General features: G+C 36.0%; 1 protein-coding gene across 3 annotated transcripts in view; it reads left to right on the top strand.

The window, feature by feature from the left end:
* PSMD1 (proteasome 26S subunit, non-ATPase 1) overlaps positions 1 to 21,547 on the top strand; it is an 81,917-nt gene that overhangs the window by 57,237 nt on the left and 3,133 nt on the right. Inside the window, exons 17-23 of one of the 3 annotated variants that reach the window (XM_008160206.3) lie at positions 3,364 to 3,478; positions 7,267 to 7,383; positions 12,779 to 12,881; positions 13,529 to 13,698; positions 15,911 to 16,003; positions 17,727 to 17,813; positions 18,324 to 18,470. In XM_008160206.3, the coding sequence (XP_008158428.2) occupies positions 3,364 to 3,478; positions 7,267 to 7,383; positions 12,779 to 12,881; positions 13,529 to 13,698; positions 15,911 to 16,003; positions 17,727 to 17,813; positions 18,324 to 18,470 (832 nt within the window). The remainder of the gene's footprint in view (positions 1 to 3,363; positions 3,479 to 7,266; positions 7,384 to 12,778; positions 12,882 to 13,528; positions 13,699 to 15,910; positions 16,004 to 17,726; positions 17,814 to 18,323; positions 18,471 to 21,547) is intronic. The other 2 variants (XM_028137260.2, XM_054722764.1) reach the window with 2 other exon arrangements.

Below are 21,547 nucleotides of genomic sequence, written 5' to 3'. Positions count from 1 at the left end.
TCCCTATTCCTTTTTGTGTGTGTTGACTGAGGTGTTTGTTATTTAGTATTTAATGATATTCAGTAGGTACTTAGAAATTTAGGGTGCTGCTCAGAATATTTGGAGTCTGTTGTTGATAATGATTTTGGAGAAGGAGAGAGAGAGAGGGAAAGAAACATAAATGAAAGAGAACTATCTATCTGCTGCCTCCTGACCTGACCGGGAATCAAATTGGTACCTCTCAGTGCATGGGATGATGCTCAACCAACTGAGCCACACCGACCAGGACAGGGGTGGTGAAGAAGATAGTCTTAATTCCTGTGCCATTGTGTTAATCATGTGGCACTTGCCTAGTGAAAATTACAGATTCATAATTTTACCAAGGGACTACCCAGAGGTTTATGGCTGCACCAAATTCCCGTTGTGATGGACCCAGGTTCTTAGAACGGTGTTTCTGTCTATATATGTATATTGTACTTTTTGCTTCTCTGGTGAAGATATATTGGAAAAAGGCACCATATTCTTTTTTTTCTTTTTTTTAAGAGTTAGGAAGGGAGAGGGATAAAGAGATAGAAACATCTATGAGAGAGAAACATCATTGATCAGCTGCTTCCTGCATAGCCCCTACTGGGGCTCGAGCCCGCAACCCATGCAAGTGTCCTGACTGGGAATCGAACCGGTGACCTCTTGGGTCATTGCTCAACTGTTGAGCCACACCAGCTGAGCAAAGACACCATATTCTTGACAGCATCTTGATTTATTAATATGATTTAACATTGAGGTTGCAGAAAATATTCAATTAAAAAACCATAGTTAATAGCCAGTATGTTGAAAGAATGGAATTCGTATGTGCAGTTTATTGTCGGATGATGTGGCAATGATTGTGCATATGCCCTTGCATAATTCCTAGTCTGTGGAAGGTTTGTACAAATAGTAACATTGGCAAGATGACTGTTAGCTACAAGCCAAGAAATTTTATTGAAATTACAAATCAGAACTTAGTTACCTGTTCCAGTGTGTATTGTACTTTTTTAAAGCAGCTTTCCCTAGACATATACTTGCTTTCTCTACTGGGAACTTGAAAGCATATAAAATTCAAAGACACTCAGCCTTTATCAAGTAACACTGACAGGGACTTGTTAACTCTTACCTTCTTTTATTATCTAGCTGAATTGTAAAATTAAGGGGAAAGAAAAACAGTGAAGGGCTTGATTATTTTTCCCAATGGTTAACCATTAGGCTTTGAAGCTAGTAGAAAATACTTGTTGGTAAAGTCTCTAAATATAAATTTAATTTGGCTCCCTTTGTCTTTTACTAAGTAATAAAATAAAAGTTATTTTTAGTACCTAGCACTATGCTAATAATTTATGGAAATATAGAAGACACTCTCAGCTCTTGGCCCTTCAGACATGTGCAATCTTGTTTGTCCAAAAATTTGGATATCAAACCATGGACAGAGCTTCACAGTGATGGGCAACCTTTTGAGCTTGGTGTGTCAAACTTCGCCAAAAAACTGAGCATAACTCGGGTAGTGTGTCACTTTGAGGAAAAAACATTATTTCGCAAATGTTTCATCCTCAGGAGCAGCAAATGTTTCATCCTCGGCATGCGGCCGCGTGTCATCAGAAATGGCTACACGTGTCAGTGCTGACACGCGTGTCATAGGTTCGCCATCACTGGCCTAACAGGAGTTAAATAAAAATTAAATGCTGGTGCTGTCAACTACAAGTTGCAGAATAACTCTCCAACAGTCTTTTTGCTGTAATATCACTTTAAATTTCTTTTTTTTTTTTTCATAGCTGTGAAAATTCAATTTCTCATTGAAGCCATAGAATTTTTGTAAAGTGGAGCAGACCTTATGGAACTTCTAGTCCCATTCCTTTTTGTAGGGGAAAGGGACCCCAAAGTATTTGGTTAATTGAACCTTATTTAAATTATTCCAGCTATTTGTAGACAAAACAGGAACTTAAACATATGTATTTTACTCCATGGCTTCCTCTTTTATAGCTTACTATTTATCTCAATGTGCATATGCTATTACCGTATTTTCAGTTATTTGCCCATTTGTTTTTTATATTATTCCTGCAGAATAGGAAAAATAATTATCTCTAATTACAGAAAGGGATATGTAATTGACTTGCCTAATATCATGTTCTAAAAAATCAGCAAAGCAGGACTAGAACCCAGATCTTGTTAGTATATTCCATATTGTTTATTGTTGCCATTAGTATTATTTCTAAGTTATTCATACTAGGAAACTTAGTCAAACTGAGAACATTTTTAAGAAAGGTTTATGGACTCTGTTATAGGGGGAAATAATCCAACCTTCCCTTATAGCAAAATTCCACTTTTATAGACAGTTTTCATAACTTTGGCTCTGCTTCATTTGAAATTTGAATTTACTAATAACTGGAGTTTGAGGCTAGAGAACAATTCTAGCATTGAATTATAGATTTGAATTGGTCTATAGTTGATAATTGCTTTCATTCACAATGGGATAGTCTTTGTTAAAAATGTTGTTGAAATGTAAATATGGATAGTATTTTTTTAAACAGACTTTATTGAAGTGTGATATACTTCTGAAAACGTGTTCATTATCACTACCCTACAACTTGATGAATTTTCACAGCTGAACACACCTCTATAACTAGTACCTAGTTCAAGATCGTTACCAGCCTGCCATAAACTCACCTTACACTCTCTTCTTCTGGTTACTACCCCTGTTCTGCTACCCCTCAAGGGTACCACTATAACAAGATAGTCTTTTAGAGGTCAGGTACTTCATTAGTCAAGGTTGTCCTGTTTCTTTGTTGCAAACATAGGAAGGTGACAAAAGAACAATTTCTCTACATCTTATCAACACAAAAGTACTTGCTAAAGACAGAAGAAAAATCAGAATTTCATCATTACCAAAGCTTATTTATTAGTTTAATATTCAACCAGAGTAATGTTGGGGGGTTTAAATCTTTCATACAGCTTTGGAAACATCCTAGAATCTCTATAAATGACGTCTTCTGAAACGACACAGAGAGTAAGCAGGAAATATAAGAATATGGGTGTAGAGCAAAAAGTATGTGCCCCCCAGACCCCCATGGTTATTCCCAATTATGGAGGAGGCAACAGGGAATGACTGTAATTCTGTAAGGCGAAATTGTGGTTGAGGAATCACTGATACATTCCTCTTTCTTTGCACATATTCTCTGAATATTGAAGATAGATTTCTAATATCAATAATTCGAATTCTGTAGGTTTTTAATTCTTCAATCCCTGTGTTAAATATAGCTATTGTTTCTCATAACTTTAAAAAAATGGTTAAAATTCTCTCATCTTGACTTAAAATATGTTATGTATAACACTGTCTTCACTTTCTCTGTTTCTTATCAGGACCCCTGAACAGTGCCCCAGCGTTGTTTCGTTGTTGTCAGAGAGTTATAATCCTCACGTGCGTTATGGAGCTGCCATGGCCCTGGGCATCTGCTGTGCTGGTACAGGAAACAAGGTAAAGCCCAACACCAATGGGATCAGTTCTTTCCTGGCGCCAGACTGTTTTCCTTCACAGAAAGGTTTATGTAACAGCTGTAAAAATACGAGTGTGGTGTGTCTGTAAGACTTGCCTCACAAAGCTTCCCAGAACTTCCTTACTTTACTGTTCTGGATGGCTCAAAGCCATTTAAGAACAAACTACCACATTATATGGGTGGCTGTAATGGAAAAAATGCTGTTGACTTTGGTTATTTTACATGTTTAATTTGCAGAATTAGTATTGTGGAAATCAAGGTTCTCATATGAGGCTACCAAAATCAATTCAGTTTTATTCCTTTGTTTTGTTGTTGTTGTTGTTTTAATTTTTATTAAATTTATTGGGGTTGATTTAGTTTTAAACAAATTATTTTATTGCTATTTGCCTATTTTCTCCTCGTGAACTTAACCTGATATTTGTTAAGCCCTCCAAAGTGACATAGTTGGGTTAGGCAAGTTGATGATTTGAAAACACAATTCATGAGATTTTTATTAAAGAAATGCATTGTTATTGCTTAAATAACAAGTGTTGTGTTTTGTTCTTTTTTTCACAGCAATAACATATTAGAAAATTTTATCTTTTATAACACGCATGCCCATAGCTTGGTGAACTTTTCTTTTAATAGGGTTGGCAGTGTGTGTGTGTGTGTGAAGAAGTCACTTTTTTACCATCTATTGTTCAAACTAAAATAAAACAAGGTATAGTTATTCATTTATTGATTGACTTCAGTAATTAAATTTTAATTTGCTTTATTTTTTCTCTAAAAAGGTATTATTAGATACTAATAACTTTAACCACATAAAGCATAATTGAAGCTAGGGATTAAAATAGACATTTTTACTGCATGTAGCAGGAATTGTGTAAAAATTTATGACGACATCTTCCAATATTCTCAATTCTGTCTCCTTACCCTGCTTTATTTTTCTTCATAGCACTTATCACCACCTAACATATTTTTACACCTATTTTATTGATTATCTGACTCATCTCCACTGAAATGTCAAGTCCCTGGGAACAGTGTGTTCACTGCTAGAATCTAAAGTCAAACCTGGTACATAGTAAACTTTCAGTAAATATTTGTCACATGAATGATAGAGGGAAGATCATTTAAGGATTTGATGGTGAACAAGTTGGACATGGTCTCTGCCCTCACAGAGTTTAATTTTTTTTTAATGTTTTCATTTCTTTTGGGTGAGAAATTCTTATGTGAAAACTAGAGGCCTGGTGCACAAATTCGTGCATGGGTGGGGTCCGGCCGACCCGCCCCCATGGGGGAGGGCACCTGGGGAAAGGGGCCGCGGGAGGTTGGCCGGCCACAGTGTGCATCATAGCGACCAGTTGTTCTAGTCATTCTGGTCGCTTGGCTTTTATATATATAGATGAATCTTCACTTTTATTAGAAATTGGGTATATAAAGTGCAGTTTATGGAAATTGGCCTTCATATAATTTGAATGTTTTACTAAGTATTTCCCCCCTCAGATCTTTACTAGAAATTTATGTTAGGCCTCATAAGTTAAATGTCAATTAGACTTTTGTTTTCTTTCCAAATTATTCTAAACTTAATATCTAGGAGCAAATCTTCTTTGAGACACAGAATCTGATATGTTAATTAAATGAAAAAATTTTTATTACTCATATTATACAAGTCTGCTTTATTTCTAGTTTGTATGATCTTCATATCAATACCTATCTGAAATTTGGTGCTTTGGTTATTATTGTTTCTTAAAAACCTGAAACATCTATTTATGCTAAAATATATCTTCGATGTTATATCACATACCTCAAAAGCCAAGTTAGTGTCTTTTAACTTGTAAGTTGGAAATTTGGTTATATTTTTATCATGACTACTTCATAAACTATATTGACAACATATTAGTTTGAAAAACTCCTCTGCACAATGTCATTACAGTTTTTAATGAAGTGAGAGAAAGAAAACAAATCTGGTATGTGTAATATTGTTAATAGCTCTCCTTTTTTAATATATTTTTTAATTGATTTCAGAGAGAGGAAGTTAGAGGGAGATAGAAACATCAATGATGAGAGAGAATAATTGATGGTCTTCCTCCTGCACGCCCCTTATTGGAGATCAAACTCACAACTGGACTGGGAATCAAACTGTGACCTTCTGGTTCATGGGTTGATGCTAACTCCCATTTTTAAAAACAAATAAATACAGTCTGCATCACATAATGATATTTGGGTCCATAAAATTAAAATGGAGCTGAAAAATTCCTATCACCTAGTGATGTCGTAACCGCCATCAGTAAGTGTGCCGTGCATTACTCTTGTGTTCGTGGTGACACTGATGTAAACAAAGCTACTGCACTGCCAGTCATATAAAAGTACAGCACAATCAGAGTAGTAGGCTGTACCATCTAGATTTGTGTAAGTGCTCTCTATGATGTTCGCACAATGACGAAATTACCTAACTGCGCATTTCTCAGAATGTATCCCCAACATTAAGTGGCATAGGACTTTAAATCCACATCTAAAGAAATCGAAAGTCCTTTTTCTAAAAAAAAGAATTCAATTTATTCTTTCTTTCCTTGACCTTGGAACAAAGAATATTTGAGAAATAGCATACGTATTAAGAAATAAGTTTGATAATCTTGTAAAACCCTTTCCTCTAGGTGTATACCTAAGAACCTTATAAGGGATTTTAAAAAGTGGCACTTAACAAAGGGTGTTATTATTCTGCAGGATGTTAATAGAAGTTATATGAGGCAAAAAAGTTCTTGGTAACATTACTGTGGACAAATGCTGGGAAAAACTAAAGTTCCAGCGGTTTCTTTAACATCCCACATCACTTTATGTGCTTGGAGCTTTTGTACATTCCTAGAACCTTTGATATGATATATACATTTGAATCTGTAACAGGAGGTAATATATAGTATGCAGACATATTTAATCAAGAAATCCTTTTTTCATAGTATTGATCACATTCTGAAGGATATGATATTGAGGAAATTCTGATAAACAGTTTGGAAAGTCCCATTCATTATATGTGGTCTTATGAAGTGTAACCATGAAATCAATTGTAGTCCTATTTTATTTAATTTTTTTTACCATTCTAGCAAGTAAAATCTTTTTTGTTTTAGAAGTTTATCTTTGTTTTTTGTTTCAATTTAGTGGGTTTTTTTTTTTTTTAGTTGATTGTGTTTATCTTTATTGTTGAAAGTATTACAGATGTCCCCCCATTAACGTCCTCTACCTGTTTCCACCCTATCTTGTAAAATTATCTAAGACATTGCCATACCCTGGTATTTGAAGGAAGTTGGATACTTAATACAGGTTTTGGAGTCAGACTGACCTCAATTTGCTATTTATGTGACTTTGGGCAAATTACTTAACATTTCTAACTCAGTTTCTTTGTTTATAAAGATTATTTGGTGTTGCTGTTGTTACTTTGTTTTGTTTTATTTTTAGGTTTAAGAGGATTATCTAGGGTAACATCCATAAAATACCTACCCACTGCCTAGGAAATAAAGGGTGCTTATCAAACATTAATCATTTTCTCTTACTTTCTTTTTGACCTCTTTTACCTCAAAACAGGAGCACTTATGTTCTGCAAGCTTCCTTTTCACATACCATCCGTTATATTGAAACTTAAAGCATACTCAGTTCTGAACTGTGCATCCAGTTTGTCTTAAATTAACTTGTTATTACAATGTCAGATGAAGATAATTAACTTAGAATGATGGTAACTAATTTGTAAACCCAGCTATATGAACTTTATTTAAGGGTGGTTGTTTTTTAATGCTTTCAGGAAGCAATTAATTTGCTAGAACCAATGACAAATGACCCTGTGAACTATGTGAGGCAAGGAGCTCTCATAGCTTCGGCTCTCATCATGATCCAGCAGACTGAAATCACTTGTCCAAAGGTGAGCAAACAAAACGAGTCTCTAGAATACAGCTGGTTCAAGCTTTTCTTTAGATACTTACCTTCTTTTGAGGACATTTTACCTCGAATGTGGTGAACACTTAACTCATAGAAAGCTAAGAGGTAGGAGAATGGCAAAACTTTAAATATATAATACTCTTTAAATGCATTTCTTACAGATTTATGGTCACTTTGTTAATTCACCTATATAACCATACTTGAAAAATAGAACTCATGGGTTCGTGAAATCATAAAAGTCAACTTTAATTTTTGTCTTCTACTGTCCTTTTAAAATGTATTCAGTGAGATAACTTGTTCCTCTGATACAGGATGTAAACTCAGGCAGTACATACAATTTCAGTTTAGAAATGACATTGCCCTCTTCTGTAATCTCTTAGACAGGATTTCAGATGGCTTCAGGACAGCTATCTTTTCCCTCTTGACCCACATCTGTCCAAAGCAACACCCCTGCATATGTTGCTCTTCTTGTAGGTGGGAGTATAATATAGGCTTTCAGTGCAGCTTTGCCTACTCTTTCCTTTGTCTCTCTCATCCTCTTTTTCTCTCTATTTCCCTCCAACCTTCCTTATTCCCTACCATCCCCCGCCAGTCCCTCAGTCAATAGCTAATGCCTCTCACTTTATGTGTCAGATGTCAGTGCACAGTGACTACTGGTCATATTAAGCTCTCCATGGGGTCCCTCTGAAGCCCATTTTGTTGAGAAATAGAAATGCATAGTTACATGTGCTAAAAATTATCATGTTTGATATATATTAAATAGATGTGGTAGCTAGTGCAATAATTTCAGATCTTTTCATTCTGAACTTAAAATCAGGGCAATTAACAGCCTCATATTAATTCTGCTCTCTTATGGGAAGCAGTCAAAAATTGACAACAGAGAAAAAAAACCATTGGTATACTGTCTTTTGCCCCATCAAGCAGATGTTCAGCATCATTCTTTTTTTTCTTCTTTTTTTTTTAACATTTTTTTATTGATTTCGGAGAGGAAGGGTGAGGGAAAGATAGAAACAAAATTGATGAGAGAGAGACATTGATTGGCTGCCTCCTGCATGCCCCCTACCGGGGAATGAGCCCACAATACCGGCATGTGCTCTTGACCAGAATCAAACCCTGTTAACAGAACCCTTCAATCTGTAGGCCGATGCTCTATCCACTGTGCTAAACCAGCATCATTCTTTTCAGCAAAATAGGTTTATGTGGGGGATGGGGATAGAAGAGAAAAATTTCCAGAACTCATTAATTATTCATTCTCATTTTATGGAACTTTATTTAATAGGTTTCACTTTCTAAGCAGTTACTATCATTTTTGTTTCCTTTTCAGTGCTTCTCTCTTTGTCAAAATTTTAAGAAATCCAAAAATTGCATTATTGCAGATAGAGTCAGTCTTCTCATCTGTTTTAATAATTGTCTTCTAGAGCATAAACATTTTTTCACACAGACCACATTTCTTTCTGGGTTTTGTTTTAAATATAGCAGTTATGAGTAGCTTTTGCATTTTTTATTTTTGCTTTTGACCTGCTGATCTTTATCAGTTGGAGGTTATCCAATTGAGTAATATAGTATTAAAAGAAGGAAGTTTAGGCCATGGAATATACCTCCCCTAATGGTAATATACAGATATTTATTCACTTTGACCTCACATGTCAGTTGCACATTGTTTGTATTGTGAACAAGATGTTTACCATCTTCCCATCTCTACTGTAGGATTTTTTTTGTTTATTTGTTTGTTTGTTTTGCTTAATCCTCACCCAAGGATATTTTTCCATTTATTTTATTTTTTTAGAGAGTGGAAGGGATGGGGGAGAGAGAAAGGTCAATGTGAAAGAGACACATCAATTGGTTGCCTACAGCATGTGGCATGACCAGGGCCAGGGATTGAGCCTGCAACCGAGGTACATGCCCTTGACCGGAATTGAACCCGGGACCCTTCAGTCCAAGGACTAAAGCTCTATCCACTGAGCCAAAACAGCTAGGGCATCTGTTGTAGGATTTTGTAATCATAAGCTCTGTACCAATAATGGCAGAGTCCTTTGGAATAGGGAAGGGTTGGGTAGGGGAGACTATAGTTTGAGAAAACATTCAACTATTTATTCTAATAAATAAAACTTTTTCATTTTTAGAAAAAATACAAAAATTCAGCAATTTAAATAATTAGTATTTTTTAATGTATTTTATTGATTTTTTACAGAGAGGAAGGAAGAGGGAGAGAGAGTTAGAAACATTGATGAGAGAGAAACATCCATCAGCTTCCTCCTGCACACCCCCTACTGGGGATGTGCCCGCAACCAAGGTACATGCCCTTGACCGGGATCAAACCTGGGACCCTTGAGTCCACAAGTCAACGCTCTATCCACTAAGCCAAACTGGTTAGGGGAATAATTAGTATTTTTAAATCATTCTATAATATATTGTTGAGACAAGTCTTATTAGCTCATGTGAATACATGGGGCACACTTCCATCTTCAGGTTGTATCAGAATCTTGGGTATTGATTAAGAATGTTGACATGCCAAAACCGGTTTGGCTCAGTGGATAGAGCGTCAGTCTGCGGACTAGAAGGTCCCGGGTTCGATTCCGGTCAAGGGCATGTACATTGGTTGCGGCCACATCCCCCGGTGGGGGGTGTGCAGGAGGCAGCTGGTCGATGTCTCTCTCTCATCGATGTTTCTAGCTCTCTATCCCTCTCCCTTCCTCTCTGTGAAAAATCAATAAAATATATTTTTAAAAAAAAAGAATGTTGAAATACAGTAATAGTTACTTGTGCTTGCCATTAATATAAACTCAGTGGGGAAAGTCAAGTTTGTACCCCCACTGACTACAAAAACAAAACTGTATGACAGTATAAAAAACAAATGTTCTTTGCTCTGGCCAATGGGACTCAGTGGTTAGAGCATCAGCCCTTGCACTGAAAGGTTTGATTCCTGATCCAAGGGCACATTCCTGGGGTTGCAGGATCGATCCTCAGCCCTGTGGTGGTGCATGTGGGAGGCAACCAATCTTTGTTTGTCTCTTACATCAATGTTTCTCTCTCCTCCCCTGCCTCCCTCCCTTCCACTCTAAAAAGCAATGGAAAAAATACCCTGGGGGAGTTAAAATTCTATCTCATTGTTTTCTGCTATTAAGCATGTGATAAAAAGCTTTGTAGACTATAGTTTCTATCATTTCTATCTGATAATTGCTAATAAGACAACATTGACAATTCTTTTAGAGTGATATGTAACATTTTGCTGAAAAGAAAAGCTGTTAACAAGCTTGGAGAGAAGTTTTAAAGGCTACAAAGTCCTAGTTACAAGGTTGTAAACCAGTTCATGCAATAAAATGGAAACACCTTGAAATCCAAGATTAAGTGTTAATTTCATCAAAACTATAGCCCCTCCTCAAAAGAATCCAGAAGGAACATTTTTCAGATATTTTTGAGATTTATAATTGACATTTCCAAAGGAAATATTTTTATGTATTCAGGATACAGGTCACATCCTTTTACAGAATACCACCTTAACACTTAGCTCTACATTGTAATTCTAGTTGAAATAACTCCAGTACATCCTTGCTTTTCCTCTGCCAGTTTTTTGCTTGCTCACTCTCACAAGCATATACCCAGCAACATATATATATCCCTGGGTGATTACAAACTCAATTTAGGAAGCCCTTTGACCAGAGGATCAGAACCATTTAACTAGAATAATGTCCTTTAGACATAAACAGGAATAGGTCCTAGGAGCTGTTTTCTCTCAGGAACCCAATTCTTCCTTATAGTGTACATACTGTGCTTTGTCCAGTATTCCTTTTTATAAGTTCTTAAAATATTTTACAACATTCTTTACAACATAAAATTTCCATCCTATATAAGGTAATGTAAGTGTTCATCCAAAAGAAGTTCACAGAAAGGAAACCAAAATAAAGAAAGAAAGAATAAAAGAAATTCGGAATCAAAGGAATTTGACCTGTTGAACCAGAATAGAAGCATCAAAACTTAGACTTTTTAAAACTAAAAGGGACTTTTGTGATGATCTAATCATGCTGGGTTTTATAGTTAGAAAAAGTAAGACCCAGAGAAAGGAGTAGCTTATTATGTGCTGGGTAGTGGCAGTTAGTTCATTGTTTTTCCATCACATTATGTTGCTGTCTATGAATAAAACACGAGGACCATATTTAAGGAATATAATTTTTTAGCTGTACTTAGGTTACAGAGATAATAGAAGGACTGGTAGGATTCTGCCTCTGTATGGTAAGAGCCATGCTTATTGAACTATAAAATGCCTTTTATACATCTTTTTTTTTTTTCATATAATTCTTATAACAGCCATGTAAGGTAGGTGCTGTGATGTCTAGCAATGAAGAAAAACAGACTCGGAAAAGCTAAGTACTTACCCAAACAGCTTATTAGAGCAGAGGTATTTATTAGCCAGCATTGTTTGATTTTATATTACTCTGCACTATCACAGTGTGGCCTGCCAGACCAAGATGAATGAAGGAGGGAAGAGATTCTGAAAGGATATTTAATACATATAAAGTCATCACATTAGGAAGCTCAAATTCAATATATTCTGCTTTGGGCAGATTTGGGGAGCTCCATGATCATGTTCTTCTTGAACAAGCAGAATTCTTCCTGGGTACCTATCAATTGAAAAGCACTGGTGAGAAAACAGAGAAGTATAAGATGTGGAAGAAGTCTAAAATAGTTCACTTATTGTTATCCAAACCGTTTTAAAGGAATCACAAATACATTAAGAACATAATTTTATGAATATTATTTTCTAATTATAAAAGTCATATATATTAAGTTTAGAAAATGCAGAAAAGAATAAAGAAGCCCAAACAAAATTACCAGTAATCCCATCCTAAATGAGTCAGCACATGTTTGATTTTACTGTGTTCCTTTTCATAAGAATAATTATTGTGACATGTCCTCAAAAAATTAGTGTGTATGCATAAAGAATCTTTGCTATATGTGTGAATATACTTAATCCAAAATATACCTCACACAACTTCACTGAAGGGTAGTTTACTTTAGGATAGACCGGAAAGACCATGCCTGTTAAGAAATCTGTAAGGTTGATGGTAAGCAGAATAGCTGTAATTCACAGTGCAATGAAAGCCTTACTGTTGGATTCAACATTCCTTTGAGCCTGAATCATTGACTGTGGAATGAGGGTTGAAAACAGAACTGGTGCTCCCACACCAGAAAAGTCATAACACCATGATTTCAACCATAGAACTATGTTTTCTTCAAATATATCCATATTCCTCTCTTTGAATGTTGTGAAATTCAGGACTCAAATTTCATTACCAATTGAGCAACCTGTTTTTTCCTGCTCTAAAATGACACAGCAAATGAATAGAATTAGTCTATAATTCTTTCTCTTGTTCCTTCAGGTGAGTCAGTTTAGACAACTGTATTCCAAAGTCATCAATGATAAACATGATGATGTCATGGCCAAGTTTGGTGCTATTCTGGCCCAGGGAATATTGGATGCAGGTAAATGTTTTTAAGTCTTCCAGATTTATTTATCTGTTTACACTAAGCCTAATAAAATAGCTGTATGATGTGGTGGAAATTGAGTCTGGGGTAAATTATTCATAGAAATAATTTAGCAGAGTGCATACTATGAGGGTTTGAGTCCCCATTGCCTTTACAGTATTAGCCGAATGACCTTGAGAAGTTGTTTCCCTTTCTCTATGTCTGTTTTCTTGTCTTGTAAAGTCTACCTCATAGTATTGTGAGAATTAAAAATAAAAGTAAAGCAATTAGAACAGAGCCTATCACTTACTAAAGTGTTCAGTGAGTGTTGGCTGATTTTTTTCAGTTGTCTTAGTATATATCAGTTTTAGAAAAGTTGAAATTGAAAAAACTTGGAGGAAAAAATTATGTTTCAGACAAATTCTAGCCAAAAATGCCTACTTCTATAGAAAAAAGGCCTAGTTTTACCCTGAGTTCAGTTAAAATACAGCACTTTCAGTCTTAGAGACCCTAGATAGCTCACTGGCTAATTCCAGCAACTCCATATTAGATTTTATGAACTGTACTCTTAAAATAATCACCAAATACTTCCCTAGTACAGTACTTAAAAATCTTTATTATTGCCCTCCTGAATTCATGTTCATGGTTTCTCTCTCTTTCTACAGGTGGTCATAATGTCACAATATCCTTACAGTCTAGGACTGGACATACCCATATGCCTTCTGTGGTTGGCGTCCTTGTCTTTACCCAGTTCTGGTTCTGGTTTCCTCTTTCACACTTCCTTTCATTGGCTTATACCCCTACCTGTGTCATTGGCCTTAACAAGGACTTAAAGGTATGTTTGTGAGACCTCAGTTTTATAGTGCATTTTCACTGCATTCTGTTCACTGTCTATCTGCTCACAAGTATTTTCATGAAATTTTAAAGATGAGTTAGTATCCCAGCAATAACATATTTCCCCCTTAAATTGAATCATCACCTGTTGAATAGAATGTGTTGGTGGAAATTTTTAAAATCAAGTCATCTTACTAACTTTGTAACAGGTAAATCAATTGAGAGGGAATGGTGAGAGAGGGGGCAAAGTATAAAAACATGAAAAGGCTTTATAGATTACTCTGATTAACTTTATTAAAAATATGGGAGCTATTGGATGATTTCATGCAGATAAATAATATGATGAGGTTTGCATTCTAGAAACATCATTCTGATATCAATGGAAATTTGTTATAATAATCTGGGCAAGGAAGAAAAGGACCTAAACTAAATCTTAATAAGAAATGAAGGTTAATATGTTTTTATTTATTTCAGAGAGAGGAAGGGAAAGGTAGCAAGGGATAGAAACGTAATGATGAGAGAGAATCATTGATAGGCCTCCTGCAAGCCCCCCCACTGGGGATCGAGCCCACAACTCAGGCATGTGCCCTGACTGGGAATTGAACTGTGATCTCCTGGTTCATGGGTTAATACTCAACCACTGAATGACACTAACTGGGCTCATCCTTTTTTTTTTTTTAATGGGGCTTGTGCTTAGGTCTTTCTCAGTTCTATGGCTCTTCCATCACCTTTTTACTCTTCTATCCGCTCAGAGACCTGTTTGACCCTTAAATAACTCTTATATCTGGTCATTACTGTTGTTAAAATGTTCTGTTAGGTTTTCAGAGTGGAAAAATTTTAGGCAAAAAGAAAAAAAATGGTTGATAGAGATTATTTCATTGAATTGATTTATATATATATATATATATATATATATATATATATATAGCTGTTGAGCAAATTATCCTTTAAGTGTTTCAGTACTCAATTACCCACATGTGTAAATATTGGGCAGTTTTAGTTCTCAAAACAAGAATCTTTTGGTTTACTAATCCCTAACCTTTAACATGTGGTTAAATATATTGTATAATCTTTAGGGACTTTTTCCTCTGACCCACAATTTTATGATCTCTATTTCTATTCTATATGTATACATACACACACACATTAGAGGCCGAGTGCACGGATTCGTGTACCGGTGGGGTCTCTTGGCCTGGTCTGCGCCCTCTCGCAATCCAGGGCCCCTTGGATGTCGGAGAGCTGGTTTCAGCCTGATCCCCGCAGGCCAGGCCAAGGGACCCTACTGGTGCACAAATCCGTGCACCTGGACTCTAGTGTGCATAAAATATCTTTGGTTAATCTCTTCCCGCCGTCCCCCCTTCCTTCTGAGATTCATCAGTCCTATTCCATGTCTCCATGCCTGTGGTTTCCACTCCTGCGTTGAGCATCTGTCCCCTGGTGGTCGTCATAGCTACCGGATGGTCAGATGGTCGCTTAGGCTTTTATATATATAGATTTTTTTTCTAATTGATTTTAGAGAGAAAGAGGGAGAGAGACAGAAACATTAATTATGAGAGAGAATCATTGATCAGCTGCCTCTTACATGTCCCCTACTAGGGATCAAATCTGCAACCTGCGCATATGCCCTTGACTGGAATTGAACCTGGGACCCTTCAGTCCACAGGCCGACACTCTGTCTACTGAACCAAACCAGCTGGGGCATCTGTTTCCATCCTTTACAATGAAAGTGAGATGGAAAGACAAGATTTCTTGTCCTAGTATATATGATGCTTATGATCATTCTTTATCAATGCAAACTGGGTAAACAGAAATATTAAGACCAGAGAACTTTAAACCTGGTCAATAAGTGCTGTAAAGCTGATTTTTCCATGAGGCTCATGTTAGATTCTTGTAAGGTGTAATTATGTGGTGTAGAAATTGTATACAAACTGGTATAGGTTTTTAATGTAATACAGGAAGGGATATAGAAGTTAGGTATGCAGGCTGGATAATCAGATAACACTTTACAAAAGAGGTAACAATCTGATGCTCACACCATAAGTGGGATTTAACCCACTGAGCCAGGTTTATGGTCAGTAAAGATGAGATAAAGGGATGCCTGGATTGAAACTTCTGGCATCCCTTTACATTTGTATACTTGTTAAGAGCATATAATACTTAAATCTTTATTTTGATTATTTTAATGGAGGAGGGAAATTCTTTTATTTCTTCAGATGCCGAAAGTTCAGTATAAATCAAACTGTAAACCATCCACATTTGCATATCCTGCCCCACTGGAAGTACCAAAAGAAAAAGAAAAGGAAAAGGTAGGTTCTTTGTTACTTCAAACAGCATTTGTACTCATATATAAGAGCTACTTAGTGTATTACTTGGGTTTGTTTTAAATTTTTCTTTTAATATTTTTATTTATTTTAGAGGAAGGGGAGGGAGAGAGAGAGCAAGAAACATCCATCGGCTGCCTTTTGCACGCCCCCTATTGGGGATCGAGGCCAAAAACCCAGGCATGTGCCCTGACCAGGAATTGAACTAATCGAATGGGCGACCTTTCAGTGCATGGAATTGTCGCTCAACCAACTGAGCCACACCAGCCATGGCTAAATATTTTAAATTAGATATTTTTAAAGTAATACTTCTTATGGTAAAATCTAATATACAGGGCTATAAAGTAAAAGCCCTTTTTCTCTCCTGATTATTCAAGTCCCATATTGCAAGAATCACAATTTGTGAATTCTTTCAAATGTTTTCTCTGTATATATCATTATTTTTCATACCACAAAATAGAATTATTCTCTACATACTGTTCTGCTTCTTGTTTTCACTTAAATAGTTTATCTTTAAAACTTTCAATCTGTCTGAATTTTACATTTTCCAAACTTCAGGCCATCCCTTTATGTGTATATTATTATTTGTCTTACCAGTTCCTTATCTTGTAGACATTTAAGGTTATATCTAATTTATCACTGTTACAAATGAAACTGGAACAGGAGTCTTTATACATATATATTTGTGCACATGTATAGTATATATCTATAGGTTAAGAGCTTAGATGTGGAATTACTTATCAGAAATAATGCACATTATTTATTTTTATAGGTATTAACTAAATTTCCTTTCAAAATGCATATAACCAATTTGCATTTGTAGGAGGACACGTGTTGACACATGTTAAATCAGACTATGGTGAATTAGCTGCAATTGCTCCTGAAGTTTTCTCAGTAAAATTACCTTTTAATGATACCTTATATTTAGAAAAATGGTTCTTTATCTCAAGAGAATGTTTCATATTAGCCAGTTGATTATTTGAAGTCAGTTTAAATCAGTATTGCCAGCCTTTCACAGTCCTGGTTTCACCTTTGATTTCAGTGAGATCCATCAAACTAATCACTCACCCACTTACCTATGTAGGGCATCTAGTCCAATGAGAGTATGTTTACAATCAAGTTTGGAGAAAGTCTATGTTTTCCAGTGTGTTCCCTGTGAAGTAATAAAGGGTACAGCACTCAAATCTCGATCTCAGAAATATATGATAACAAATCCATAGCCACCCTAACCGGTTTGGCTCAGTAGATAGAGCATCAGCCCATGGACAGAAGAGTCCCATATTTGATTCAGGTCAAGGGCACATACCTCAGTTGTAGGCTCAATCCCGAGCCCCAGTTGGACACGTGTGGCAGGCAACCAATCGATGTGACTCTCTCTAAAAAAAATTAATGTAAAAATACCCTCAGGTGAGGATTAACAAAAAATAAACAAAAACAAATCCATATCCAAGGTAAGCAGCAGATACTTAAAAACAAAAAAAGTTATATTAGATACAAACCTCCAAGAACTAAAGCTTTACTTGATGAACATAGTAGTAATTATGTGAATAAATGTCCTACTTGCTTTTCCCATTTATTCTTTGATTATTTTGTTCTTGATGTTACTGCCAGGAAACAAAATAGTATTATAGGACTGAGTTCTCTGTGGACTTGTATATTTGTATGTAGATAAAGAGTCACAATGATTTAACCTATTTATTTCCTCTAGGTTTCCACAGCTGTTTTATCTATTACTGCCAAGGCTAAAAAGAAAGAAAAAGAAAAAGAAAAAAAGGAAGAGGAAAAAATGGAAGTGGTAGGTATAACTTGGTGGTCACATGAGTTGATTTATCCATCTCTGGATGGTCTAGATTCTTCCTTAGTTGAACATTATTATACCTTACTCTTGGCTTCCTTTAAATAATTGTACTATTCCAAGTATAGAGACTCATATAATTTTAATTGGAAGAGACTTAGAAAGTTATTTATTCATGGGAAGAATAGAATATTTCATGGTACAAATCAAAAATCAGTTCTTGGATGAAATGACAATTGAAATGGTCCACTTACAATATAGAGCCTTTTTTTCTGATCTCTGCTGGTGGAAAAACCTCATCCTTTTAAACCAAGTTCAATACCATTCTTACCCCCAAGCAGAGTTACCCTCTCCCTCCTCTGAGTTTGGTATTACTTTAATTGTACCTTTATTACATCTAATCCTAAGTACCTTTTGTACATAATAGTTGCTCAGTAAACTTAGTCAACATTATTCAGTGATATGGAACAGAAGTGAACCTTTATTGGGCTATTTTTTCATATTTTCTAGGATGAGGCAGAGAAGAAGGAAGAAAAAGAGAAGAAAAAAGAACCTGAGCCAAACTTCCAGTTACTAGATAACCCAGCCCGAGTTATGCCTGCCCAGCTGAAGGTTCTGACGATGCCAGAGACTTGTAGATACCAGCCTTTCAAACCAGTAAGTTACTTATGGCCCTTAGCTATATACCCAAGGGATATTAACCCATAGGATAATATAATATTTATAGAAAAGTCAGTTTAAATCAGTATTGCCAGCCTTTATTGCTAAGTCTCCAGAGCACTGGGGAAAGATCTTAGCCTAATAAATCTCTTAGAAAATAGAGAACATTTTCTTCCATTCCATATTGATATGGGGGAACGTTCCTTTGTATAATCCTGTTAAATACCTTCATCTACCAGAGACTTACACCAAAGAAGTTCCTAATGCAAGGTAGTGATTAGGAGCATAGACTGGAGCCAGACATCCTGAGTTTGAATCCTGATTCTACCACTGACAGCCTATGTGACCTTAGATCAGGTACTAATAAACCTCTCTCTGCCTTAATTACCTCTACTATAAAGTAAAAATTATCATCCCTAACTCATAGGAATGTGGCAGAGATTAAACAAGGTAATACAGTTAATACATGAGCACTGAGAGAATTGAATTTTACAATTAGAAAAGGGTTGTCATGCCATTTAATTTATTCTAAGGCAGAATGTTTCCTGTTAGCCCCACATTGTAATAAGTTGGTTATTGTTATAATTATTTTTATTATATATGGAAAATAAATAAACCTATCTATTTAATCATGAAAAGGGGGGAGAGAATCAAATTACTAAAATCAGGAAACAAAGAGGGGACATTACTACCAAACTTATAGAAATAAAAAGGATTATTACAAGTGTTTACTATGAATTACTGTATGCCAACAAATTGAATAATCTAGATGAAATGGACAAATTCCTAGGACACAATCTAATATAAATGACTCAAGAAGAAATAGAACGTCTGAATAGACCTATAACAAGTAGAGATTGAATTAAGAATCAGAAAAACTACAAAGAAAAACTCAGGGCCAGATGGTTTCACTGGTTAATTCTTTAAAACATTTAAAGAAAAATTAACACCAGTCTTTTACAAACTTTCTAAAAAATTGAAGAGGAGGAAACACTGCCCAGTTCATTCTGTGAGGCCAGTATTACCCTAATAGTAAAACCAGACAAAGACCTTACAAGAAAAGAAAACTACATCACTAATCAATGTTCATGCCCGGCCGTGTGGCTCAATGGTTGAGCATTGACCCATGAACCAGGAGGTCATGGTTTGATTCCTGGTCAAGGCACATGCCCCAGTTGCAGGCTCAATCCCTAGTAGGGGACATGCAAGAAGCAGCTAATCGATTATTCTCTCTCAACATTGATGTTTCTATCTCCCTCTCTCCCCTTCTCCCTTCCTCTCTAAAATCAATAAGAACCTATTTTTAAAAAATAATCAGTGTTCATGGATTAGAAGATTTGGTATTATTAAGATGGCAGTACTCCCCAATTTGATAACAGATTCAACACAGTCCTTATCAAAATCCCTACTGACTGTAAAAATTGGCCGGCTGATCCTCAAATTCATATGGAAATTCAGGGGACCCAGAATAGCCCAAACAATGTAAGAAGAACAAAGTTGGAAGAATTATACTTCCCAATTTCAAAGATACTGCCAGAGAACAAAATAGTATTATAGGACTGAGTTCTATTTGGACTTGTAATAAAGACAACGTGATATGGCCTGGCTGGCAAGCTGGCTCAGTGGTTGAGTGTCGACCTATGAACCAGAAGGAGGTCACAGTTCGATTCCTAATCAGGGCACATGCCCAGGTTGTGGGCTTGATCCCCAGTGGGGAGCATGCAGGAGACAGCCAATCAATGATTCTCTCTTATCATTGATGTTTCTGTCTCTCTCACCCTCTCCCTTCCTCTCTGAAATCAATAATATTTTTAAAATATTTAAAAAAAAAAAAAGGTCGAAACCGGTTTGGCTCAGTGGATAGAGCGTCGGTCTGCGGACTGAAAGGTCCCAGGTTCGATTCCGGTCAAGGGCATGTACCTCCCCAGTAGGGGGTGTGCAAGAGGCAGCTGATCGATGGTTCTCTCTCATTGATGTTTCTAACTCTCTATCCCTCTCTCTTCCTCTCTGTAAAAAATCAATAAAATATATTTAAAAAAAAAAAAAAAAAGGATGTCTTAAAGAGAGTGTGGAGCTCTTGGCAACAGGACCTGTTCCATTGTGTGTATCTTCAGTTGTCACTAGTCTTCTCAGAATTACAGAATGTCATATATCTTATTTTCTGTTTAGAAAGTTTGAACTTTCTTACTAACATATAACACTAAACCCTGTATCTATAAAAAGTTCTTTCCATATGTTGATTATATTATAAGATTTAAGTTGGATTATTTCATTTCACTAAGCATGAAATAAGTACAGTTATAACCTGAAGCCAAATGTTTCCAAACTTTAGGAAGTCCTTTTGTGAACATGGGTATTTTCTTCTGTTTAGTAAAACACGTATTTCTATTTGGTCTTTAGAACAGTGGTTGCCAACCTTTCGGACCTCACGGACCACCAGTGGTCCACAGACCACCGGTTGGTGCCGCTGCTTTAGAAAGTTTGAGTAAACTTTTAGGCCATGAACCATGTACTCTGATTGTTCTTGGGTGAATATTGGTAGTAAAAGTAGGGTCTATTCATAAAATGGCTTCTCTTAAGAAAAGCAAACTTTTTAAGAGCAAAAGTTCTACATTAAAGTGTATGGATATGTGTTGTTAAGAGAAGGAAAATAGTTTAGAAATTTATGAAGCACACCAGTTCTGTAGCATGGCAGGGCAGAGTTCTGATGAGTAAAAAATCAGATTAGATTGAACTGCAAAGATGCTTATACATTTGTGAATCATTTAGCTAATGTTCTTGTGCTTCTTTTCCTTCCCAGTAATGTGCTTTGGTAGAAAATATGTTTTTTCCAGATGTGCTCTGCCACTGTGGACTGATTTAATTACAGAGAGCAGCTTTCCATTTCCTTTCACACAGGCAAGCAAATAGAATAAGATTAGCACGCCAGAGTTTGAATTTACCTTCTGCTAATAAGTTTGGGAGAGGCCTGATTTCTTCATTGCCTTACATCACAAGAATTTGTAGATCAAAGTGAAAAACACTCAGATATTTGTTGTATTTATGTTCTCTCTGTCATTCTGAAATTGCTGAAG

The sequence above is a fragment of the Eptesicus fuscus genome, chromosome 11, assembly GCF_027574615.1.
Source record: "Eptesicus fuscus isolate TK198812 chromosome 11, DD_ASM_mEF_20220401, whole genome shotgun sequence".
Classification (NCBI taxonomy): Eukaryota; Metazoa; Chordata; class Mammalia; order Chiroptera; family Vespertilionidae; genus Eptesicus; species Eptesicus fuscus.
The sequence above is the reverse complement of the archived record's forward strand: the minus strand, read 5'-3'. Positions and strand labels throughout refer to the sequence as shown.